At 44.4% G+C, this 26,822-nt stretch overlaps 1 protein-coding gene across 2 annotated transcripts in view; it reads right to left on the bottom strand.

Moving 5' to 3' along the window:
• The window catches only part of KCNQ5 (potassium voltage-gated channel subfamily Q member 5), a 1,047,762-nt gene that overhangs the window by 163,507 nt on the left and 857,433 nt on the right, over positions 1–26,822 (bottom strand). For both annotated transcript variants that reach the window (XM_069606244.1, XM_069606245.1), the window contains one exon: positions 10,181–10,401. In XM_069606244.1, the coding sequence (XP_069462345.1) occupies positions 10,181–10,401 (221 nt within the window). The remainder of the gene's footprint in view (positions 1–10,180; positions 10,402–26,822) is intronic.

Below are 26,822 nucleotides of genomic sequence, written 5' to 3'. Positions count from 1 at the left end.
CTGACTGATCCTCACCGAGCTTGGTCGTGCTCGAGTGCGCCTGACGCCCTGCCTCAGCACACTACGGTGAGATCCTACAATTATCACCCTCTGCAACGCCGCTCATGCCCTTTAACTCACTACTGTAACTTTATTGGTCATCTCACGTACATACAGACTCCCGCCCACCTTGCGTTACTTAATTGCTGTCCCTGCCTACTATAGTGCGTCTACGGCACCCGAACTGCACTACCACCATCAGTCAACCAATGTACTCTGCGCACTGTCACATGTACAACTGCACAGCATTAAGTCTCTAACTACTGTCCACGTTTGCTATTGCAATGATTATGAAGGCACTTGCAAATGTCTGTTACCCACTGATGTTCACTTATGTAACCTACCTGCCACCATTGCATGCCTCCTCAGCTCATCTCCCATCGGTCTAAGACCGCTATTCTCTTATCACTGTCTGCGTCTGACCTGTCTAGCGCCTGTATGGCCTGCTCCATATTTCTTAATTGATTGCGTTATACGTAAGATACATGTGTTGACTTGTTCACCGCTTCTCCACCCTTTGTGCCTATCCCAATTCTAGTTGTTGCTATCCCATCTCAACTCAGTCTAGATTGTAGATATTGCTTATTACACTTTGGCCTATTGCTTTATTTCGATTTTATGGTTGCTCATGATGCTTGCCTATTTTGTCCCAGAGGTTCTCTACTGCATGTTAGCCATCTGTTCCTAGTCTATCTCCAGGTGCCACCCATGTGTATCCCAACAATCCTCTCTCTTCTTGAAATGATGACACCCTCCGATGCTAGCACAGCACTGCCAATGCGTAGTTAGCACCCTTATATTGGACTGCTGCTCTGCTATTGTTTGTGCATGAGGTACACGCCACAAGGGCATTTAGATTGAATCTATACTCCCCTACTAACTTGACTGAGGCTAGTACCTCTCCCTGCCCTGCACTACGTCCTTTGCCTCGCCACTGCACAGTCCGAGAGCCCAATCTTGCATCGGCCCAAGTCCAAGCATCTCGCCTAAGCGCTAGACTAATTATCCTTTATAAACACATTTGCTATAACCACTTAGCATGTCTCCCTTGTTCATCAGCCTGCTTGCCTGCTTCCTGCTCCTTATAAATAATATAGCACTGTTTAGCATGCCACCTCACCAACCGATCACTATGTACTCGACTATATCTAACATTAAATCAACTAGTAGTTCACCTCTAGTTATAAATGACTCACATCCAGCGCTACCTATCAGATTCCCCTGCCCTACCATAGACAGGAATTTAAGACTCAGAGCTAGACCAGCTAAAATCTATGAGCCACTCGCCCGTTCGATGCCTACTGCACGGAGACTAAGATCCACGACTGTCAGCCTAAATACCCCAAAACCTAACTCATCTCAGAACTCCTACCCTAAACCTCCACACAGTCCCCCTAATCAGAGCAGTCCCGAAATAACACAGGACCACCCTCCCACTACAACTGCCACAACTACAGTGAGCCCCCAAATCAAGGGAGCCCTGATCAACGCCAGATCGTTAGTAGCTCATGCAACAGAAATTGCAGACTTGATCCTCTAAGAAGACCTTGACCTCCTTGCTATCATGGAGACATGGCTTCATCCGGCAGCAGGCCCTATGCTCATGCTTGCAGTCCCAGATAATTATTCCATCCTGAGACAAGACCGACCCAACTCTAGAGGAGGGGGTGTTGCTATTATCCACAAATGTAGTCTTACTATGAGATTAGCAACCACCATCAACGTCCTCGCTTGCAAACTACTCTCAGTCAAAGTTCCCCTTACTAATGCCCAAACTCTCAACACCCATGTGAACTATCGCCCTCCAGGCCCAATGGGCACATTTGATGAGGACATTAATACCATCTTATCCACTAACCTTAAAAATTCCACTCAAGTACTCACCCTTGGGGACTTCAACATGGGCTTCAATGACCCGGAAGACCAATTTGCCATCACTACGCTCAATACCCTTACTGAATTAGGATTTACCCAAAGAAGTATGGAACCCACACATGCCAAAGGTAGAATACTCTATTGGGTGGCTGACTACAACTGTCTAGCTAACATGACCGACATTTCACCACTTGCCTGGACTGACCACCTGGTATCGTTCACGCTCTCCACCACCAGACCTCCACCCGTGCCGGCCAGCAGGGCTCCACTCACACTCACGAGAAATAAAAAGAGTATCAATGTGGAGAGACTTATCCTGAACTTACTCCCTACACTCAACACACTCCCTGACAACTTGGATCCTGAGACTTTGGTTGAAGAATACAATAAAATTATGTTCACTTCACTGGACCTAATCGCCCCCCTCAAACTCAGACCAAGCAAGCCCAAAATGCACCTGAACAAATGGTATACACCATTCCTTAAAAACTTAGGACAGCAAAAAAGAAACTGCGAGGCTACCTGGAGAAAAGTCCCATCAGCAGCTAATAAACTCAAACTTACTAAACTAGCGGCACTGTACAAAAAAGAAATCTACCCAGCATAACGAACTTCCTTCGACTCCCGTATTTCCCAAGCCAAATCAAACATGAAGGAATTACTCTCCATCCTTAAAGAAGTAGAAACCCCCATAGCACCACCAGATACCTGTATTAAAGATAAGAATTGGTGTTCAGAAATCCAAAATGCCCTAGCCAACAAGATCGCTACCCTACAAAACAAAATCTCCTGTAAAAAAGCCTCCTTGAATAACCCCCACCTGTCCAAACCACCTGAGAAGCCGACTTTAAGGGAAACCACCCGCTTCAATTTCTCCAAAGTGACCACACTTGAAGTTGAAAAAATCATCCTGTCTTTGAAACCCTCCAACTGTCATGGAGACTTGTGCCCGGCACAGCTCATTAAAGACGCTGCCCGTGACCTCTCCCCTTTCATCACAAAGTTAATCAACGCTTCCTTTTCTACCGGCTCCATCCCTACTAATCTAAAACAATCTTGGGTATTACCTCTACTAAAAAAAAACACACTTGACCCAACCACTCCCACAAACTATAGACCCATAACGACTGTACCATTCCTTCTAAAAATCTTGGATAAGGTCGCCTACGTATAAATACAGAAGCACTTGGACGAACATCACCTACTAGGAGCCAGACAGTCAGGCTTCAATCCTCAACATTGGACTGAGATGGCTCTTATTGACCTTAAAACACAGATTGATATGCTAAGAGACAATGGCCAAGCCTCCTTACTCCTCCTCGACCTCTCTGCAGCATTCGACCTGGTTGACCACTCTATCCTATGCACACACCTACACACATCAGCTCACTTCTCCGCTGAGGCCATTATATGGATTAGATCATTCCTTAACGGCAGAACAATGAGGGTCTTTTCACCCACAGATTCAGCAGACCCCATACCTATCACCTGTGATGTACCCCAGGGCTCCTGTGTCTCCCCTACACTGTACAATATATTTACCAAGCCACGTTTCGATGATCTGGATCATCTCGGTATCACCTACACTAACTATGCAGATGATACCCAGATCCTCCTTCCGCTTTCTGGAGATTATGGGAAGGATTTGGCCTTGGTGAATAGAGTGTACATCATCATCCAGGCATGGATGGCCACACATGGACTATGCCTGAATGATAGTAAAACTGAACTCATCAACCTGGGTACTACTGCCAGTTTAAAGAAACTAAGCCCTGCCTATTCATCTTTCATGATCGATGGCAACAGTATCAGGGTGGGACAAGAGGTTAAAACATTGGGCTTCTATTTGGACTCCAACTTCTCCTTCAACAGACAGGTGAACTCACTATCCTCTTCCACGGCTTACAGGTGCAAACCGATCCGTGCAGCCAAACCCTTTCTATCCCACACTAGCTGCTTGACCCTTGCCAGAGCCCTCATATTGTCCCGCCTGGACTACTGCAACGCTCTCTATCTTGGGTCCTCCAAAGCTACTACTAGCAAACTCTTCAGAATAACGCTCTTAGAGCGGCACTAGGCATCTCTAGAAGAGATCATATCACAGTAGACAGCCAACAGAATAATTAGCTCCCTATCAAAGACATCATTCTCCTAAAAACTGCGTCACTTACTTACAAGTCCATCAATAACGCTGCTCCTATTTACCTGATCGACAGATTTCATAGACAGACCTCCCTGAGACCCACAAGAATAGCATATAGAGACTGCCTCTCTGTCCCCAACTTTAAACGCTCCACTATAGGGGGCAACAGCTTCCCAGTGAAAGCGGCTAAACTGTGGAACTCCCTACTACCAACTCTCAGAATGGACTTACCTTTTCAAAACTTCAGATCTAAGTTTCATGGTTGAAGACGTAAGCATTCAAACACACCTAGTCCCTAAGTCTTGCATATTCCTGCCAACTGTACATATTGTACTCACATGTGCTTACCTGTATATATGTATATAATCCTGTTATTACTATTACTGTGTGTATGTATATATCGCTGTTGTTGTAACTAAGCTTCGCAAATTCATATAACTGCTGCGCCCTGTTACCTTAGGGTATTCTGGCGCATCACAAATAATAAACAAACAAACAAACATCACCTAGCCTGAGAGAGTGCCTTCGGGTTGCACATTTTGGTGGCCAATGCATGTTTCAGTCTTCTCTGCTTCACTGGGAATTGATTCTCTTTTCACCACGAGTAAATAGCCATTGTTCGGCTCTGCTAGGCCATGTGTGCAAAGACCGCAAGACGAAGCTCTCCTGTCTGCAATTACGAGAATTCTATTCTGAATTCTTGCAGGTGGCTCACTGCCTCAGGAATCAGGAATTCTCCACCTGTCCTTGTCCTTGGCTGCGTACACTGTCTATGTGCTTCATGCTGCAGAGCCTGTATCTCCCCCTCCATGTATTTGAGGCCTGTGGTCTCATGTGTATTCACTACATTCATTCTATGGTTTCCCAATGTGTTCCAATATCTTCTTAGAGGTTAGTCGCGACAGAGCTCTATAGGCTCTTTGCATGTTCCCGTAGCTCCTTATGATTAGTTGCAATAAAGCGGCTGCAAGCTTTGTCCATGTATGTTTGGCTTTCTTGCGTTTCTGCATTTGGCTAAAGAACAAGAACAAGAAAAGCTTCTGGGAGTATGTAAATGTGTCTGTCCTCTATCTACAGATGGGATAGGCATGTTCTTCATGTATACTTACGTTTGTCTGCGTATCTTCATGCAGGAGTGCAAATTTGCTTCATGACTAACGCTGCTATGTCGTGCTGTCACTAGTGCCGTTATCATGGTTGGACTGCGCTGTCAGAAAACTTAGTCCATTGATGGGACACATGTGTCCCCGAAGCCCTCAATAGGATATGGTTTGAAAGGTTGTCTAAGAGAATATCTCTTTGCATATGTAGGATACATTGGTGCAGTTGGTGCTGAACCCGAACAGCGCGTTACATCTTTCATTCTTCATTCTGCGGGTTGACACTCACATAGGGGAGATGAGGGCTATTCCAGGGAACCCTCTCTTCAGTGAGATTATTTTGCAATTGCAAACAATAAAACCTTTAAACTATGCCTTGTTGTCCGAGTCCTGATTCTGAACTACCACAAAGCTCACATCCCTCCTGAAGATGCTGCCTGCCCTCGGCCTGCACTACCAAAAGCGGCGAAGGAGATGTCCCTGTTGGACTGTGCCTGTTTCACCTTAATAATTGGGATCACTGCTGTTGTAGTAGTATGGGGCTGAGTAGGCAGTTTAGACACTACTTATTCCTGTACTACTGAAGAGCAGTAGTCATTTTGTCACAGCAGCCAGATCACATACAGTGCACATGAATGTGCCTGCGCCATATTCTGTAATACACAGGTTGCCTGTGAAAAGAAGGTCATCTATAATTTTGGGCTAACATAGTTAATTTACAGATCTGTGCTTGTTAATTTCACACTTTATTCACACGCACACAAACTTAGACAAGCAGTATGTGTTTCTAGCAGAGGGGTACATTTAATTGGCTTATACATTGTTTGAACGATTTAAGAATGCATATGTCTATTTGCCCAGCCTGAATGCAGTGGTAGAACCAGCCACTGATTTGGGGAGTTGAAACCCTCCAAAACTGAGGAAGTTGCAGGCAGAAGGCAGCACTCTAATCTGCAATAGGCTTCAACGTGGGGTGCAGCTGGGAAAGGAGCCTGCCAAATGCCTTACCTGTGAGAGGAGATAATGTTTCAACAACCATTAGGAGGCAGCAGCAACAAACATACATTGGCTGAGGCAGAAGAGTCCCCTGCCAATAGCAATATACCCTCCTGATGACGCCAAAGACGTAACTGATCTGGTCAGCTTTTATATGTCTCATACTGCCCAATTATTAGTATCTCTTTGCAAGGGTCCAAGGGTACGAAAAGAAGTAATGGATCTATGTTCCCTGCTGGCCTGCCCCCGCTCCCCTAAAACCCCATCACCACACCCCGCCCCCTGAGGGAATGCTCAGTGCAGTGCACTGAAGTGCAAGTTTCAACTTCTTCCTACACTTTTATTTTAAAACTAAATAATTCCAGAACAGTTTCTTTTTAATAGAAAAGTATAGGAACAGTAAAACTTAAAAAGCAAAAGTAGAGTAGCACAGCTCCCGCCCACTTCGGCCACTGTCTCTTTGTGAAACTAAATATCCTCAAAATTGGGAGAGATGATGGATGTAATGGGCCAAAGGAAGGCGTAATAGATGATGGAAGCGACGAAAGAACAGTTGGAGATTTTAGTCATAGAAACTAATCAAAAGTACAGAGAGGTAAGCAGGGTGCGGGGGAGGGGAGGTTGATGCTGCAGACCTGAATTAGCACATGAATCATACCTGTAGGTGTATGTGGACATATATGGCACTAGCCTTCTTTTCTGCAAAAAGTAGAACTACTACTTAACTACTGCCATAGTTGCAATAGCTGAAGGTAAACACCCAGAGGGGGGTGGGATGGATGATAGATGGGTGGAAGAGTGGGGTCCCGAACTGGGCCTGGACAACCCTTTACAGCAACATTCTTGTAACTTTTCTACATTTAAAGCAACGCACTTTTTATTTTTTACATTAGAAAATATGCTGAAAACGACAGTGCAGCTAAGGCAACAGGGCTGGCAATGCGAGTACTGATGGCATCAAAAGGCAGTTTTGATTATTTTCTTACTTGATTTGGACATTAGTCACAAATTACTGGCTTTCAATAGGTATTTCCAGCACCCGGGCATACGCTGAGCATTTTGACAATGCAGTAAACTCAGGGTAGTGCTGCAGATGACGTTTGGTGGTGTAACAAGAGCTTGGGCAGAGCTTTCAATCTTGGGACCTCTGGCTGGAAGCATAAAGAGGGACCGCAGCAGCAAAAACAAAGGCCTAACCCTAGGTCAAAATTGTGGATGTCGCCGGACTTTGGCCAATGTCCCCAGACAAAGGGGGTCATTAAGAGATTGGTGGTACGCCGCCCGCCGGATATCACGGTAGTACTGGGATATTACGGGTGGCGAAGGACCGGTAAGTTCCCATTCCCATGGAGTCCAAAAGGACTCCATGGGATGGGAACCACTGAAGCACCGGCATCGTTGTCAACGGTGGCGGTACTTCAGTAAATTATCTGCCGGCAGGGGCCTGAACTATTGGTAGGTCAGGCCTGCCGATAGCTCACTGTCCCTACCGGCACACTCGGAGTATGCCAGTCCGGAAACGGAGCCAGTGCACGTTGTTAGCAGCACCTTTTTCTGGACCGGCATACTCATAAGGAAGCCCAAAGTGTTTCTAAAGAGGAGTGTGGTGGTGAGAGTACAGAGCTGCTCCCCTAGACCCCAGGATTATTGGGTGCTGAATGCCAATGTAACACATAGTTGGGGAACGGGCAGAAATGGTGCCTAATAACATGCTTTTTGAGAGTTTTTGTCTTTAAATAAAGGAATCACAATAACATTTGTTTTTTTTTCAAAAAGGTAAACAGTATTGTGAAATTGAATGTGCGCAGGGGCTCAAATAGGTGAAGGATCATCTGTCAGCATGAACCTCCAGACCTTTCTACTCTGCATTATAATGCTATCGGTTCTATTTGGTTTTATTTTACTAGCAGCCTGTTTTGGGTTGTTATTTTGGATGCCTGTTATTCTGCATGCGCGCTGCCCTGATGTATGAGGTGAGCTTATGCGCATCATAGTTAATGGGCTACTCATCATGTGGCCTATTGGTGTTAGGCACTTCCTGGTTGTTATGGTAAAGGCGAAGGGTCCCCCCTATCAGGTGAATACGGTGCCAGGATCGCAGAGTTGATACCGTTGTGCTTCCTATTATTGTTGCTCCATGTACGGTGAACCTCAGCCACAAAGAAAGGATGTTTTTTGCATTGTGTTTCCTGCAATTTGTTTGTGTGTCTCATCTTCTTATTGGTTATTATATAATGGCCATATCACTGCTCTTTGATCTAATAGACACACATAGAAAATAGCCAATAAACAGAGAATTTCGACCATTCAACCATAAATAATTTCACAACAGTTCTTTCAACACCCCTCGCAGAACAAACTCCCCATCATAGAAAAGGTGCCCACTTTCTCATGTCTTGTGTAAACAATAAACGGTCCTGGCCTTGCCGCCAGCTTTCTATTACAACGGTTTCTCTTCAAGTCAAGAGATCATTGACCAATAGATCCATTTTCTTGGCAAGTTTCCATTGAGTCCCTCCCACATCTTCAAATGTTATGCAGGCTCCAGGCCCTCAGCCGAGTCGCACAGGTATAGTCTTGTCGAGCTCTAAAAAGGGTGTTGCATGCACGGCCAGCTCGCCTATTAAGGAGTGGGAACGATTTTCATTTATCAAAATCTCCCATAGCCGACAGTCCCATTCCAAGGGTCATGACATCCGGGTGACTCCCATTCGAACTATTACAAGCCTCAGCCCTAGAAAGACCTTATCCCCCAAAAAATAACACTTCCCAAGGCTGGGGTCCCAGTATGCTGGTGTGAACTGGGGGTTCTCATGTACTGGGGTAGCCGGATCCAGATATGATGTGATTCCCACCTCCAATGAGAGTCTATTCCAGACATGCATGGTAGTTGCAACATGTGCTGCTTTTGAGTTGGTCTTCAGTTGTTGAGAGAGGCATATGCAAAGCTTTTCCAGTTCTTGTAGCATTTTGATGGGGGCTGGATGGCTTTCCAGCTACACCTAATTTTCCACCTGGGAGGGAGGGGGCTTCCCAGTGCACTCGAGTAGATCTCTAAGAGCGACTGCCATCTTAGAAGCAATACTGGGACAAGAAGTTCTTCAACACTGGGAAAATGAGGGTGGGAGCTCAAAGAGCAAACTGATAGGATGCAAACAAGATGAGTGGTACTCCTCTTGTTTGCAGAGGCCTCTCTGGCCTACCCGCTTGCTATTCAGCAGAGCCACTATGTAAGAGCCCAACACCCAGCGTATATGCCTTGAACCACTGATAACCCGCCTTGATAAAGACCCCTATTGGGTCGAAACATGTGTCGGCACTCTATATGTTAATAAACCAGCACTCAAACCTATCTGAGTTGACAATACCTCTCATTTTCTTGCTTTCTTAGCACCCGTTCAACTGAAAGGCTTCCACTTTGCTCTACTTGCATGCCCTTAGGACAGAGGGATGGGAAAGTAACTGTTCTTTGGGGGAATGGATGGAGCTGCTCGGGGAGCTCAGGAGCCAGATGGAGAGAGATTAACTAATGAAATAAAAAAGTAAGACGAAGTAAAATACGGAAACATGGAGAGGATGTGGTTAATAACATAAAAGTGGGAAAGAAATAGGGCGAGTGAAAGAGAGAATTTGAGAGAAAGGCAGGAGTAAAAGATAAAAGAAAATGTAAAATAAGAAACAAGGCAAGAGACGAAAATAGGAACGAACGTTATAAAAAGAAAAGCAGGCAGTAAAGAACGAGCGAAACGATCAAGAGGGGATTACTATAGGGTGAATGGCACACAAAAAAGTCACAAAATACAGATGACAGATAATAAAAATGAAAGGGAAAGATAGGAAGAAAACGTTCATAATGAAGCAAAGATCAGGCGAATGCGACACTTGGATTTAAACTTCGATGCCTGAATGATGTTGGTAAATACAAGGTTTTGGTTGAGCTGTGGCGCGCATTCTAGCATTTCGCCCTGGGCTGGGCGCCATATCGTCTAGAAGTGCCCTGACTGTGCGATTCAGAGAAGCAGCTCACCGTCTGGCACCACTTTGGGCTGAGAGCTCTTCAGCCGGAGCGAGGGCCTGAAGCGAGTTCTGTCGTTGAAGCTCCAGCTCTTTTGCACTTTCGTCGGGCTTCCCTCGGCGTTGACGTCGGTGCTCGGCGACCTGCGATCCCCCACGGAAGTCTGCCTGCTCTTCATGCTCTGACCCCTGGGGCTTGCCATCCGTACGCGCTCTTTAAAACTTAATTTCTGGCTGTGGAAAAGATGCAGAGATTACGCCATTAAAGAAGGCCAACGCGAGTCGTTCTAACATTTTAATTACAAGGTATGAACGTGCGTACTTTTTTTAAGCACACACACCTCAAATTTCAACCGTTTTATGGTTTACAGTTTAATCTGAAAAGTGGCCCTAATTTCTGATATTCTAAAGGGGCTTCATTTATTCGACAACAATTAAAACTTCATCCACAGGGATAAAGCTAACAGGGAAAGCATTTAATGCACATGTTGAAAAATAACGAGGTTATGGTTATGTTTCAACCAGCAAAAAAGCAACTACATATCAAATGAGGTGTCTGAACGTTGCTTATGCTTCATGCCTGCTGACAGACAAAAACAACTTGTTTGAATGCCTCTTGTTCGGTAGCCTTTTCATGCAGCCTCCCTCTCCAGCAAGCGCCCCTGAATGCGCATGCGTCACAACCCCCATGCAATGGCCAGAGAGAAAATAACATGGAAAGAGTTCACTGCCAGTCTTATCTTGAATGTCCCAGGAAACTGCATTAACAAAACATACAAGAGATGGAATGGATGAAATGCTTGATCTACCCTCTGCCTCCAATGCATTGATATTGTCTTATGCAAGAAAAAGCTAAAATCACATTGATGGAGCTCCATGACACATTGCTGCATGGTTGAAATGAAAGGAAACCAATCTCGAGACACTACCGTGAAATGGGGACAGGTGTGGCTAATGTGACACTCTTTGGCTTACATGAGATCTCCCAGAGACATGCTCTATGGCAGGGGTCTGCAACCTGCAGCTCTTCAAATGTTTTGGGCTTCGACTCCTATGAACCCTCACCATTGAATAGACTGGCTGTGGGGTTGATGGGAGTTGTAGTCAAAAGCACCTGGAACGCCAAAAGTTGCAGACCCTTGCTCTATGCCCATGCAGTCTTTATACTCTTCAGGTTGAAAGCAAGCAGGACTGAGAGAGTGGTAAGACGATGCAGCAAAGCAGAAAACAGAATACATGCTGGTCAGTTCGCAATAAAGTCGCATTGTATGGAAATAGCCTGAAAAAATACTTCCTTTCCATTCTTCCTCAAATATGGACTCACCTCTTTTCCTAAATTAACAGTAAACAAAACAATTGTCGACCCCTATGCACTCTGACACTGTTTTCCCACTATTTTTTGAGAACTCTGCTCCCGTTCCTCGGCTGCTTTTTGAACTCTGGGAACTGGTTGGTGGGATTGAATGTGCCAAATATGTGTTCCACCACAGGCAGAGGGAATGGTCAGGTAAACATGGGCTTCTGTCCTGACCTGTTTTTGCAGCTTTTCAGGATTATTTCTAACTGCACTTCCTTTTTCAACCATTCGGAAGAAACTAAATTGATGTGATAAACATTGGTTTTCTGGACGACGAGCAAAAGCAAAATAAGCACTCTATGTATAATCTTGGGCTGGCGACCCGTATTGCTGTTACACAATTTTACAGAATTAGTGATGGTTCTATGTGGACAGTATCAAATACTAGTAAGCACTACTGCCCAAGGCAACTGTTTTCAGGAGTCTCTGACTAATTGAAGCATTCTGGCCACAAGTGTAAATGAATCCGAGTCTGTCCAAAATTTCTCTTCTCTCCCAGACCCTGAAGCTCGGTAACCTTTGCATTCCAGACGGACATTCTAATTGAGAAGATACACATAGGGGGTCATTATGAGTTGGGCGGTAAGGGATACCGGGCACCGGTAAGGAGACCTTTCGCGGTAATCCCTAACTGCCAAATTCTGAGGTCCCTTGGTGGGAACCATAAAGGATGTGTGGTCTGACCACATGTCCTTTACGGGTCCCGCTAAGGGACCAGGGCGCTAATAACAGGCCTGCTATTCGCCGGCACGTTACTAGCATTTTCCCCATTCCCATTGAGCCCTCTGGGGGCTCAAATGGGAATGGGGAATGGTTGGTTGAATGGGGACTTACCGGGTCGTCTAGGGTCAGAATGACCCGGTAAGTCCCCATTCAACCAGACCAGTGCTGGACCCGGTATTGGAGGCCGCCATGGCGCAAATAGCGCCATGGCTACCTCCAATCTCGGAATGAGGGCCATAGTTTCTACTGGGTCCAATTGCTGATAGTCTTTTTTTACATCATTAACTTTTTATTGAGATGAGTTCATCTGATTCATCTTAAAACTGGTTACATGCATAAGATCTAGTGAGGTTTATTGACTTACATTTAAAAATGAGCACAAGAAGATGCTTCCTTGACTATTCTGTGAGAAAAAACTGCATTCTTTTGATTACATAAATACCCTGTGCCATGCAAGTGAACACCGGCACAACCAATCTTAATTCGACAGCAACACAGCAGTTCGAATTCTGTTTTCACACAACTTTTCTAAACACCACACCAGTTCAATAGTCAGCTGGATTGAGTTATCCACGAAGCATTTTAAACCAATCCCCAAATCCTGAGAGCTTCCTGAAGATTCTCTAAATAAATATACAAAAATGCCTTATATGATTCTAGAACTAAGAACTTGTGAGAAACTAGTTGGTTTTTGAGAACAATATTTAGAACTTCAGCAAAACTTGTATGCCAGCTAAAATACGTATTGGATTCTTAAAAGATCTTATAGGTTTGAAGAAGGATTCATGTAAGATCGTATAGGATTCTGATAAGATACTTAAAGGAAATTGAGTAAGACGTGTGATTCAGAAAGCCTAAAAAGGGAGCCAATCTGGAGATGCCTGGAGCAGACCATGTGCAATCCCAATATTTTGTGCAAACACACTTATGGGAAATCGATCAATGAAAACCATATGTATTCGCGTTTTCCTGACCGCGTTGACACTCTGCTGTAGGGAGAGACCATGAGTCGGTCCATAAATGAATTATGATCCATGAATTGTGAAATTGAATGGCCAAACAGGCTGCCCTTTTCGTATTTAGCAGGCCGAGGCTGAAACCCGTCGCCACAGTTAATGAGCAGGCGGGGAGCCTGGGTGGACAGTTTTGTTTTGACACAGCAGTAGCCGAGCCAGTAATGTCGTGACTTTTCGATGCAAAATTGCACGGATATGATCTGTAAGTCGAGCAGCCGTCTGACATCTGGCACCCAAGGGCCTCATTTTCGGTGACATTTACCAGCAGTGAGAGAGATGTTTGTGAATAAAAATAGAAAGGTACATTAACACAGTTTAATTGGGCTCCAGATTTAAATGATCTACAGGAGCATTGCTGCCATCAGCCTTGAAACGCCCGGGCTTCTGCGCTTAGCCTGGCAAGAATGCTATTCCAGCAACTCGCGAAATCAAAGTGCATGGCTTAACTGCAATTGCTGCTCTTTCCAGCGCCCTGGTCTTTGTTTCCCAGGCCATTGTTTTGCATCTGCAAAGTTATGCATTTCTTTGTATCACTGAATACATAATGCTGAATTATGCATTTGTTATATTGCTCATTAACCATCTGGAATAGAACCGCCTGCAATCATTACCATGATACATAACAGGTTGGGTAGCCAATGTTGGTGCTGCATGACTTGACTGTGTTCAGGACTTTTGCATGCATGAAAGGGCGGGCAAGTACTTAATGGCACCCTCCAGGGTGATGTATCGGATTTATAAAATGTGAAGAAGACATTGCTGCATGATTTAGTTGTGTCCATCTTGTGCCCTATTTTAATGGTTGAAGTTGACATTCCGGCCCTGTACCGCACATATCAGCTGTCTTTAAGGGGGATTGAGCATAAAGTGGGGTTTGGGCTTTCTATGGTGTTGCCAATAGTAGGGATTTCAGAAGTAAGGTGAAGGCGGCCATTCGTGATCTTAAACAGGGAATGGGAAAATTAGCTTTTAGATTCTTCCCTCATCAAGCAGGTCCTTTTATTAACAGAATGAGTGATGAAGGTTTTTTTTTTTATCAAGATGGGCCCAGCGACCAATTTCTTGTTAACTTCGTTCAGTCATGTGTCGCATATGTGAGACAAAGGAGGACAAACCCCACCTCTGGTAAAATCGGTAAAGGTTGTCTCTCACAACAACTGCGCCACCAACTCAGTGTTCAACTGATTTATTGATACTGTAATTCCACTCCCGTGGAAACGCCCATTTGATGACACGTGTTTCGGCACATTCTGGCGGTTAATCGGAAAGCCGACGCGTAGGAAAAAGGACATCTAATTGTGAGGTGGGATTTAACCCGTGAATTTGCAGAATATGATTGGAACATGAAGAATGAAAGCACGTTTCATATGATTTTGAAAATAACTAATGCCCTGATTTGAAAAAGGCACGGGATGTGTCGTCGAAACACGTGTCATCAAATGGGCGTTTCCACAGGAGTGTAATTACAGTATAAATAAATCAGTTGAACACTGAGTTGGTGGTGCAGTTTTTGTCAGAGATAACCTTTACCTTTTATTAACAGGCCTGTTCTCTTGGACCACAGGTTCTACAGATCACTCCTCCATCAGCATTGTTGACTGGTGTGTGCACCTGTTAAAAGCACAATTTACAGGATGTCAGAGAATGTATGGGGCAACATTAAAGTTGAAGCAACTAGGGCATAGTTATCAAGCACTTAGAGAGTGCATGGCTAACCAACTTTTACTAGTTCCCACGACTTAGAACTTCTGGAGATGAGGATGAGGATGCATCCTTCCTTTTTGCCCACATCTGATGACATCTCAGCCACGTGGTGAGAGTTCATTTAGCCCGCGATACCGTAACCCTCATTTTGTCCACTATCTTGCTCAACATTCACACAGCATTTTCAAAATGTCCTACAAGATGATCAGAACCGCAGATGCCGCAGACCGAGTGGGCATCGTCCTAAACCTGCTGGTGCTTATGGATCCCTTTCGAGTTTCCATAGTTCATCTCCCACGTGAACCCTGTTGCCCCACCATCACCCGCCACCACTGGTCTCTCCGCTCTTTCCTTCCACTGAGATCAAAGCAGAGGGGTAGCTGATGGGGGAGGGTTTTATTTTTAGAGTCAGAGCCTTATATTTGCCCATAGTATGTGCAAGTGTTGTGTGCAGTTCTTTGTGGGAGACTCTCGCAGTCCTAAAACAATTACAGCATTTGACACAGGAGAGACAACCAAGGTTAGACAAGCTCATGCATGCGACTTCATTAACACAAGCTTCATCAAGAATTCAAGAGGTAGGTTGCAGATGAGGCAACACAGCGTTGCCAATGCAAAATTCGACCATTGCAGGCAACAGGCAGAAGAGGGATATTCCAAGCACTGTCTCAGTAAACCTCCCCATGACGATCAGCTCATTTCTGGGGGTTCAGGGGAGAGGAGGTAAGAACTTGTAAAGCATTGGGTGGCAAAGGGAGTGCATGCACCTGCTGTTAGTTGGCATTCTCGCATACCATGTGGTCAGACAGGATGCTGGGTACCTATGTTTCCGAGAGGTGTACATCCTGAAGAGCTTCTGCTTACTACTACAAAGCTTACTAGGAGTGAGGGGAGATAGAGGACCACATTACTAAGCATTGCACTAGTAGGACACGGGTTAGGTGCTCCACACAAAAGCCTCAACAGACCTCATGGCACTCTTAATAACTTCTCATCCTAATAGGTGCATGCACATATACATACATACAGAAAATGCAACATCTCCCAAGGAATGCTTGCTGCAAGGTTCATCGGCAGAGTAGGGAGATAGTACTGGATAGGGCCCCAACAACAACGCTTCTGGCTCTTTCATTTACAATGTTGCATCGGCTAGAGGAGGTAGATAGGCGCTTTAGGCCCGCTGTGTTATAATGTACGCTTTGCAGAACAGTACAGCAGTGTTAACACATAAAGAATAGGGTACACAGAGCACAACATTCCATTAGGTCTTAAGAGGCAACACTGAATTCTAGAGGAATCATCTAATTGGATAGTTGAGGGAACATGCACAGTTTGAGCCAAAACCATCGAAAACTCCAAGCAACTACACTCGCTACTAGCAGGAGTTATTTTCTAATCAGAGATATCACCCTGACTGAATTCTATTGATCGCGCTGCCATCTATTATGTCCCAGTTTTGAAGGATACGTCAGGATTGTGGCTTTGCAGCAGAGCCCTGATCCCACACAGTGCAATTTATTTATTTCTCGAGAGATGTTGCATCTCTTTTCTGTAGATCATTGATATCCCTGCATCGAGCAGTCCACATTTCACCAGAGTCTGTCAGCGTATTTCATTCTGCCTCCAATGGCCATTGAACTAAAGAGCTAACGTGTCCTCCCCATCCCCACCAATATTGAGCCGCCCTACCTTCCACACTTACCTGAAAAGGCGTTTTGATCTGGTCCCAGGTGATATCTCTGCTCTGCGCGCTATGCCGATGTGCCCCGTTCAAGTTGGATCGGCCCCCTGTTCCGCTGCGTTCTGTGCTGCGCGACGCACACCACTGGCAGCAATTCCAGCCGAGCGGAAAACAGCACCCGGGACCAGATGAAACATATTTTCAGGCAAATCCCGAAGCTGGAGGTGCTCTAGTGGGAAGTCAATTTTTTGTGTGAAAATGTGGTTGGTTAAGATCTAGGGGAGGAGAAAAGCAAAAAGAGACAGGGGTCGGTTACATGTACTGCATCTGGTTCAAGAAAGAGGCAGACAAATGACTACAAAGATAAAGAGAGAACATCAAAAATAAAATGGAAAAAGCTTTTGAGAAAATAGAAGAGTGAGATAAAATAATAGCGAATGAGAAATAAGAATCTAGGAAAAATGAGTACAGGCAAAACCTATGAACTTTGCTCTCCATGAAAACAGATGTTTTGATAAACTGTAGTGGCCTTCTGATTGTGAGCTTATTGCAAAACCTTAGTGCCAAGGAAGGGCAGACATTTTGTAAACTAAAAAACATGCACTAGAGTGCAAGAGCTCGTTTTCCTGTTACAGGTCTTTAGCTCTGCAGCCAGGGATGCTGGTCACGCATGGCACACTATTAGCCCAGACCAGTAACATTTGCAGCTTTTCATACAACACATGTGGGAAGAGGAGGCAAGCCTGCGTTAGGACCAAGTTCTCATATAAGCCAAAGTGCAAGTAAGGCACGTGGGTATCACTGCACAGGTAACCACACTTCACCTGGAGGCGGGTGGCTATCAGAAAATCGCATGATGTAAAAAGTTAGTTTTCGGTCTAAATGCCAAGTACTAGACTCTGCAAAAAATGTGCAGGCAAGGAAACCCTGTTCCGCTCTACCGAGTTATTGGTAATGTGCTTGCCAGGTCTCTGGAACTTTTTGCACTTTTTTGATATTGAGGACCTCATCCCTTAGGCAACAGCCCTGGAAGCTGGAACTTTGACAAGTGGCTGTCCAAAGCTCACATCTCTCTGGAGTTCTCTGAATATGCAGAGATCTTATTGGCCTTAGCAGCAGATTGTTACCAATTCTTTTTAAAGATTAGACCCCAGACAGCTAAGTGCTCACTGTTCGCAATGCATTTTGGTCCATGAACTGGGAAAAGGCAAAGCGGGCAAAAGACTTCCTTACAGGTTGCTCTCAGCTGTCTTTTGCCAAAGGAGTCTTTGGAATTCAGCCTCCGTGAATCCAGCTCAGAGAAAAAGGGACAGCTCTTCCCCTAAGTCCTTTCCTGTGGGATGTCTGCTCTCTGAGGCGAGATGTACCCACTTGCGCTGAGTCACAAATGGAGCCAAGACGTTTCTGAAACACACCTTCAGAAATCTGCCAATGCTACGGTTCATACCCTTTGACACTCAGATCACAGTTGCTGTCCTGATAGTTTACTGGTGTGATATGGTAGAGAAATAGAATAAGGAGCTGCTCTAAACTCAGAAATCATCCTCTTCGAGACATTATTACCTTTTGCGGGCAAAAGATCTGTTTATATTTTAAATGTAATGTTTCTTTTTTTTTGCTTTTCTTTGATAAGCTCTGGTTTTTTTGATTATTACGTGTTTATGATTGCCATTTGTTTTGCCCAATGTTTGTCACAAGAAAGCCTTGAATTGTGCGGCATATCCTGTCTTATGTCCTGGTACATTGAGGGCAGGCCAGTCTCGTAAACTAGTATGTAGGCAAGTGAAGATGAAGATTCTGGACTTTACCTCATCAATCTAAAGGTCAAAACAGTTTGGGACACTAGGCATAATTACACTTAAGGACCGTAAGGCCACATTAAAAATGTCTTTCACGTGAACAAACTAAATCCCCACCGCATTGGAGCTGACATGGAGGCCTCCTGATGACCGTTGAGGTGGAGTGTCCCTCCCTGATCCTAAGACACTCTTTCAGTCTGACAGCAGAGCAGCAAATAGACTATTAGGCAGTTGCAGTAGCAATTCTGCCGCTCGTTCTCCATTGCAGATGGATGCATCGGTGACATCAACACAGCAAACTGCATTCCTGTTAAAGTAAGACTTAAAGAACGCAGGTATTTGAAAGGACAACATCACAATCGAAGTGACCAGGATGCTGGGCTTAGGAGATAATCAAGTACGTGGCTGCCCCTGGGCTAACCCACTGGTACTAGTTGCCAAGACTGGCAGCTCTGAAAGGAGGTTTAATGTGGATGATAGTGGGCTTAACTCCATCACAAAGACAGATGCCAATCCCATACTACAAGCTGGTAAGATCATTGCCCTTTTTTGTCTGACAATTTCCAAAACAGTAATCATCTAATGAGCAGGTACTGACAGAATTCCATCTGGGATTGTGCCAAGCAGAGGTAACCCTTTTTGATCCCAGAAGATCCCTTTTTAAAGTGATGCCAAATCGTCCCAAGAAGGCCTAAACCTCTTTCAAATGTTGGTGAATGAGGTCCTGAGGGACACGAACCCAGACATTCTTGGATGGCATAGTTGTGTTCAGTGCCACCTCGAGTGACCACATAACGAAAGTGGTTCACACTTTTCACGTTGTCAAACTGGTTATCAAGACCACCAAGTGCAGATAGGATGGTTGGAGTTCAGAGGTCAAGCTAGGGCAATAAGTGGGTAGAGGTAAAAACAGAGTCCCTCCAAACAAAGATTTTGCATGGCCTGACTGGGATGCCACAAGGAGTTAGACCGAGGTAAAGTCCTTCCTTGGCCTCACTGGTTATTACAGAGAGTATGTATAAGGATATAGGGGAATTAGGGTAGGGCACCATTGCCAGCACTAACTCCAATGAAACACAGATTTGTGGTTTGGTTCAAAGCCAGTCAAAATGCTCCTAAGGCCTTGAAAGAAGTTCTCTGTGAAGGTCATGTGCTAAAGGTCTAATGTGCTAGAGGATTTTAGTCATCTCCATTTGTAATATTGTACCGGTCCTCACCCTGTAACTGGAATATACTACAACCTTGAATAACACAAGGGGCACCCATGTTCACTTTTGAACTCCAACCGCTATTGTTTCAGAGCATCTCTCTATAAAGATAGTCCTGAGCGGTACCTGACAGAGACTGCTAAGAAATGTGTGTGGCACAGACGATAGCCTTGGGATCGGTCATCTTTTCCAGATATTGACCCCCCCCTCATTGTGAACACTTCTACTTGTCCTGTCTAGAATTTGTATTTTCTTGTGCCATGTTACATTATCTCCATTTTCCTCCTACAGCCAATCTCTCTCTGTGTAATACTCTGTGAGTTAGCTACCCTTGCTTTTGCAGGCTTCTTATGGACACCTCTTCTATGTGATCCTTCAATGATCTGATTCATTGATATGTCAGTGCTTATTCTTTGTAACCCACTTCCAAAATGTGCACATATTTCCAAATACTTGGGTGGGTTGAAGAAGGTCGCATTATATATATACTCACTGATCCAAAGATCCATAACACCCTGCCATGGCATAATTTGTGTAATTCTTGTGTAGTGTTTTTTATAAAAGTGCTTCAAAAGAATTCATTAAAAACAGATAGAAACATGGGCCCTATGTTAAGGGTTTACCACTAATGGCAACATCAGAGGGCATTTTACCAAAAGCATGCCATGAAATGTATTTAGTTATTTATTTATTTTTTACATGTGTATAGCTCGGGCAAGCCCTTCGGCACCAGGGCACTGGAGAAACCAGTTACAAGAGGCCCGTAGGTGACGGAAGGAGCAAAACTTATGTTCCATACAGTAGTCCCAAATAATCAGGGGGGTAGTTCAATGAAGCAGTTGATTGGAGCAGAATGAACTAGACAAACAGCAGAGTTTTAAGGGCTCTGCAGAAGGTTCAGTACGATTCCTCAGTGTATGTGGGAGCTCATTCCATTGCTTGGCAGCAATGAACAGGAGATTGGCGCTGCCCTCTTTTGCTTGTTTGAATTTGGGAATACCCAGTCTGTGAGTGTAGAGGGTTCTGCCAGGTCCGGTTGGGTGAGTCTTGGTGATTCTTTGAACCAGGTAGGGCAGGTCAGATGTGGAGATGCACCTGTGGGTGATTGTGAGGGGTCTTGAAGGAGATCCTTTCTTTGACAGGCTGCTAATGCATTATAGATTTCTGAACTGGATCTTGGAGATTCAAAGCTTCCATAGTTTTTGTGACAACCTGAGAAGCACACATCATCCCAAATATCTTATCCACTTTGGGTCCAGAAATCTAATTAGGGTAAATTATAATGAGTTATGAGCCTATAATATTCGAAAAGTGTAAACTAGACATTTCATCTGTCCCCTTTGTTTGTTCCGTGGAATCTTCAGGGGCCAGATTGGTTTTGATTAAAGCAAGGTTTTCTGGCGTGACCTTAATAATAATAATTCAGCATTTATATAGCGATATCAACCCTCAGGTTATTACCCTGGAAGGATGAAAGGCTGAGTTTGGCCCTGCCGGGATCTGAACCTGCGTCAGCAGGCTCTGCACGGATGTCAAAGCGGGTGCTCTACTCGTGCTATCGGACCGGCTGAGAGCTCAGAATGATTTCTGAAGGAAAGAAACTGGTATTCCTTGGTTTCTTAGATGTATTAACTCTAGATTTTTGGTTGTCCACCAAATAGTGTCCACCGTTGCGTCCATTTTCGGTAATGAATCAACTGTTTCCCCTTAAATCCTAAACTGCAACGACACCTGCATAATCCAAGCCCCATAGAATATTTTAAGGGAGCGTAGAAAAACTTGTAATCAAATTAGGCACAGTGGATGCAAATGTCTTAGTAGGAGGTGATCTTTGCATTATCGCACAGGCTTTCCCTCTACTTCAGACAGGCTCAGAGTACCCATCTGAGCTGTAGGGTGCGCATTCACCCTTTTGAGGAAAATAATATCTGAGATGTATTATTTGGAATGTGAATACCACTGTGAAGGACACCTTAGTGCACTGATGCAAGTTGACTGCTAGGTGGCTGCTGGTCCCTTGACGAATCATTATCTGGACACGTTCCTGGTGAAAACAAAAGCACGATTTCCAAATTAAGTTATGCAACATGCACGTTCCAATAAAGTGCAGGTTTTTAGAGAAGAACTGGCGTGTAACTATCATCGCACTGCCAGAAAAAAACAAAACCAAAAATGCTCCCAGCTTCTGTTTGTGCTGACCTCAATGAACGTAAGAAATCAAGGGTAACACAGTGCCTTTGTGAACCCCGCAAAACAGTCACTTGTTAATCAACTTGTACATTTTAGAAGTATTAGCAAAGGCTTACTGTTTATTGGGATGCATATTTGGACTCCTAAGTCTACACAGAGATTGCTTTCTCAATTACCAAAAGTGGAACAGGCCTCTGTCATCCAGATAGACCGGCAATGATTGCAATGCATGGACACCAGAGGAATCCTCGAAACCATGCAGTCTAAGACATAAGGGTTATCTAGTACCGGTTGTGTGTTGACGCTCTAAGATTACCTAACAGTTGTGGTTACCAGTATAGCATACTGAGGTGCAGGCTTACGCCTTTTGGTAAACATCTTGGACACAATCAAGACTGCTGGCCTTGGCCAAATCCTGAATCATGTATTTCTCCAGTCCATCAGTTCATTATGTCCTTGTCCTCTAAATGTGTGTGTGCACCCCAGTACTTGATTAATGCGGAAGCCTTGTAGAAATACACAGCCTTACTCTGGCATTTGCTCCAGGCAATCTTGGGTAAAAAATAATCAGCATGGAAGCTGATTGACACAGTGAGCCACACAGGGAACCGGTTTGCTGCATTTATTGAGCTCTTGATGACAGGCACACAAACATCGTCTATCTCAAGGAAGAAACGTGTGTGAGAAAACAAATCTAAATCATACAGGTGGGAATTAGGTTTGCTTCTGTCCAAACAAACAATTTCTGAGATGATGTCTCAACTTGAGGTCATTGAATCCGTGTTAAGGAACTTGTGGCACCAAAATGTATCAATAAACAAATGAGTCTGGACTCCGACAGAGGCAAGAACAGAAAGGTGCTTAATATCAAAAGAAAGATACATAAAAGGAAGGTGCGAAACTGAAAGTGATACACAGAGAGAACAGTAAACACAAGAACACACAGAGGAAAGCCGAGGTCATTACAGAAGCAAGATCGGCAAAAGAGAGCAAGAGTACATCTGATAGTGAGATGAAAAGCGCAGTACCAATAAAATGCCAGAAAAAGCAGCCATTTGAAATAAAGAACAAGAAGTTAGGGGTTGAGTTGGAAAAGGAGAGAGAATGGATTGGAGATATGTTCAAAGAGAACAGGCACCAGTGATAACTGGAAAATAAGAACATATTAGTGAAAGATGCTATTGCTAATGACCTAGGCTGTGTTATGTGTAGGGTGACCAAGCACGTCTTTTAACGATATTGTTTGAAAAACCAGAACTCTTCAATACACACAATTAGACCTCGACTTCTGCCCTCAAATGGTCCAAAAGTTCAATAAGTGGCAGACCTGCTCTTTTGGAAGTGATTGTCAAAAAAACTGTTTTCTAGCACCTCGACCTAAATGTTAGTCTTTAAAATGAGGTCCTGGTAAACATGCATACACTACTACAGAATATACTTCTTCATCTCGAAAGCCCTGTCTGGCAGACCCTGTTAGGAGGTACCCTAAAGCAAGGCCCAGATCAACAGAATGAAATATGGATCTATTAGAAGATGTGTTCACTTAAAATCTGTTTTGCTAATAAGAACACATCATTTCAGCATTACATTTTCTTGTATGTTTTGTTATCCTAAAATTTTCAATGTTAAAACAAGTACACCTTTCCACTAGTACACTAACTACTCCTTTCCTTCTAAGCCTCCCCAGAGCAGTCAATCGATAGCTTGGTATACCCGACTTTTGGCAAATGGCAAATTTACCAACATCATTTTCGTCAAATTGTTCAAAACTTCTTTTTACCACAGATGGGAGACTGGAGGGGGCATGGCCGTGGAAGGGGAGGTTGCGGGGTCTCCACCTCATTTTCTGTGGTAAAAACAAAGTGGTAAAAACAGTGAAAACAAACGTGGTGAAGTTGCCATTCGGAAAAAGTAAAATCGGCAAACCTTCATAGAACTGATTCTTGGCAATTTAGCTGATTAGCCAAGCCTCCTGAATTAACAGATCGATGAAAATGTTTTGTTAGAGATAAAACCCCAAAATTAAAATAGTGTCAAAACCAAATCATCAACATCAGCCATTTGTAATGGGGCAGAGGGCACCCTTTTAATCTTTTGAGCAAATACAGCATGCCATTGAAAGCTTGCAGAGTACGGAACAGCCAGAGTTTGAAAGTCATTATCATGATGAAGGCTTTGCTATTGGAAGGCGAGCCTGGGCCGCTGTTTGGTTGTATTAAAATGCATATATCTCAGCATTTAGGGGGGTAAGGAGCTGGAGTGTCTCAGACTTGAACAAATCCCTCCATTGCTCTTGGATGAGCATATGAAGCAATTGCTTAGTTTGATCCCTGCCTTTCTAACGCTCCCTTATTTCTGTGTCTTAGGACAGACTCATTCCTAGCCATGCAAAGTTGTGCCAACATGGGCTTGCAGCTAAGCTGGAAGAAGGGTTGACACATCCAACAGTCATCACAAACAAACGAACGAACGAACGAACGAACGAACGAACGAACGAACGAACGAACGAACTAACTAACTAACGAACTAACGAACACGAGTGAAGACGTGTATGCCTCAGCAATGCAAACTGATTCACCTCCCATGCCAGATTGGCTATGGGAGTTGGTGGAGTAACTAATCTTCATGTATTGCTTATCTGGTGGGAGGTGCTTTTTCTTGGTGCCAATGTCGACAGGGTGCGTATCCCATACCTGTTGTCTGGTGGCATTTGCATAACTAACCCTTCTGAAGTTGTTGCATGCTCATGCTCTACTGATGTGATACAGGCGTTGGTTGGATGCGCATATGGATTTAGGGCCTCATTACAGGTAAGGCAGTGACATTTTCAAAAATAGCTCCTACTAACTGCTTGGCATGACATGGGATGTTTACTGTATGGGGCATATGGAAAGTACTGCATCAAGTAAATAACCCATATTCATCCAACTGTGGTACTTTGTTACTTAGACATTTGGGTCCTTTCTTAAGTATGCAGATCTGGATAAGGCAGTGGGTTTTGATGGTCAGCCAGCCACTCACGGTGATCAAGTGCAGTGCCTTCCCGGGGAGAATGGTGTTCAATGGATGTTTGCTCATTGCAGCCTTTTGGACTCCATGGAGGCCGTTTTTTTGGACGTTTTCATGTGCCAAGGCAGAGGGGAAATGGATATTCTCTAATGAGGCATGTCAGCCTAGTGCAGGAGGCCTGTGTTAGATGTTACTGGTGAAGAGCGGAGTTAGGGCCTGTGGCAAAGCAGAGGGCGCATAACAAGGTGGTGGAAGGTCCATAGAGAAACGTCAATCTTTGTAACAGTGGGTAAGGCCCTCTGCTGACTGTTTGCAATGGTTCACCAACATTCCAATGCTATAAGGGGATCACGTGGGCAATGTAACATACTAGGAGTTGGTTTTGGTGATATGTGCAGTACTTTTATTATTTTTGGACTCTTGGTTAATGCTTTGATCTGATACTGGGAGTGGGTTCCTTTTTATTGTTCCTATTTGTATGTGTGCTTTTCAGTGAGAGCAAACTGCATCAAACCGAAACATGGTACAATATTTTTGGGGGATTTGCAGGAGCGACAGCAAGAACATAAGGGATAACACTAAAAACCTGTTGATGGAGTGGAAGAGGCTGCAGAGACCTGGGGAGAGGATAGCACTGTATGACCGAGGAATATTTCAAGAGACTTATCATATTAACAACATGTTCCATATGTACTTATAATTACAATTGGGATCATGGGGCTGGGATGATACTACTGTGGAGGAGAGGGGCTTCTTCATGAGTGATTTGGTGCCTAGTCAGGGCAATTCTGAAGCCTGGCACCGTGAGGATGCTTTCGATCTAAGAGGATATTGTGGTCCAGTGGCAGAGGTGAGCTGAAAGCGAAAGGCAGAAGGGCTGGGGATGGCAAACTTAAAAAGCATTTGGGATCAGATCAGAGAGTGGGAGAGTAGCGTGAGATAGGGAGTCGGCTACTTGGGAGGGGAGGGAGCGGACTTGGATAGTTGTAAAGACCAGAAGAAGGCACTGGAAAAGGCAGCAGTTGTGTCTGTAGAGCCACACCGCACTGACGCGGTGAGCAAAGGGGAATGAGGATCTAGGGCGAGTGGTTGCAGGAGGAGGCTGGAAGAGTAGTGGAGTTTGCTGAGGATGAGGTTGCGACAAGACTTTTAGAAGAGTCAGATTTTCCTGATGTTGTGGAGCTTGAGCCTGGTACATTTTGTAGTAGAGGTAATGAACAGTAGGTCTTGCTACAGGCTGAGACGGTTAAGCTCTGAACAAAAAAATAAGCACTGAAGGACTGTAGTTTTATTTTCAAATACATCAATGATGTGCAGATTGGAAAGGCTTAGTGCTGAATATTTTCTTGCCAGTGAAGTGTAAGTAGAGTAACATGACATCAGAAATGGAATAGAAGAGGCAGAGTGGGACAATGCTCTCCAGTGAGGGGTGAAGGTAGATAGTAAGTTACCTCTAGGCAAACGTAATCCCATAGCTAGTCCAGAAGCTATAGCTGTGGGGCGGCTGCTCCAATCTGATCACAAACACTTTACCCGGCTCTTTTGGGGAAGGCATTATGCCTACCACCTGCAAACATGTGTATAATAAATATGTCTGCACAATGCTATTGAGACATTTGTGACAGCCCAGCTAAAAAGCTATTGTGGATTTGTAAATCTATTTTGGAACACAGTCAATCAGGATTCTGACCCTGTCATGGGACTGAAACTGTTCTGGTACTGAACCAATTGACTATGTTGGTACTTACGGGTATCATTGGTTCTGACCTTTGATCCTGTGAACTACATCATTCTACTAAATTGACTATGAAAATGTGCTAGAATGACTCCCTGGGTACTGTGATGGTATAGATTTTTTTAAAGGTGGGTCCCAGTAGGTCCTGGTGACATCATTCTTGTCACCTCCTCTTCCAAACGGAGGTTGTTCAGTGCCAAAGAGATCTACCCATGACTAGTCATTTCCACATG

The sequence above is a fragment of the Ambystoma mexicanum genome, chromosome 4p (assembly GCF_040938575.1).
Source record: "Ambystoma mexicanum isolate Mex_15411 chromosome 4p, UKY_AmexF1_1, whole genome shotgun sequence".
NCBI classification, from domain to species: domain Eukaryota; kingdom Metazoa; phylum Chordata; class Amphibia; order Caudata; family Ambystomatidae; genus Ambystoma; species Ambystoma mexicanum.
This window is presented reverse-complemented; position numbering and strand designations above follow the sequence as displayed.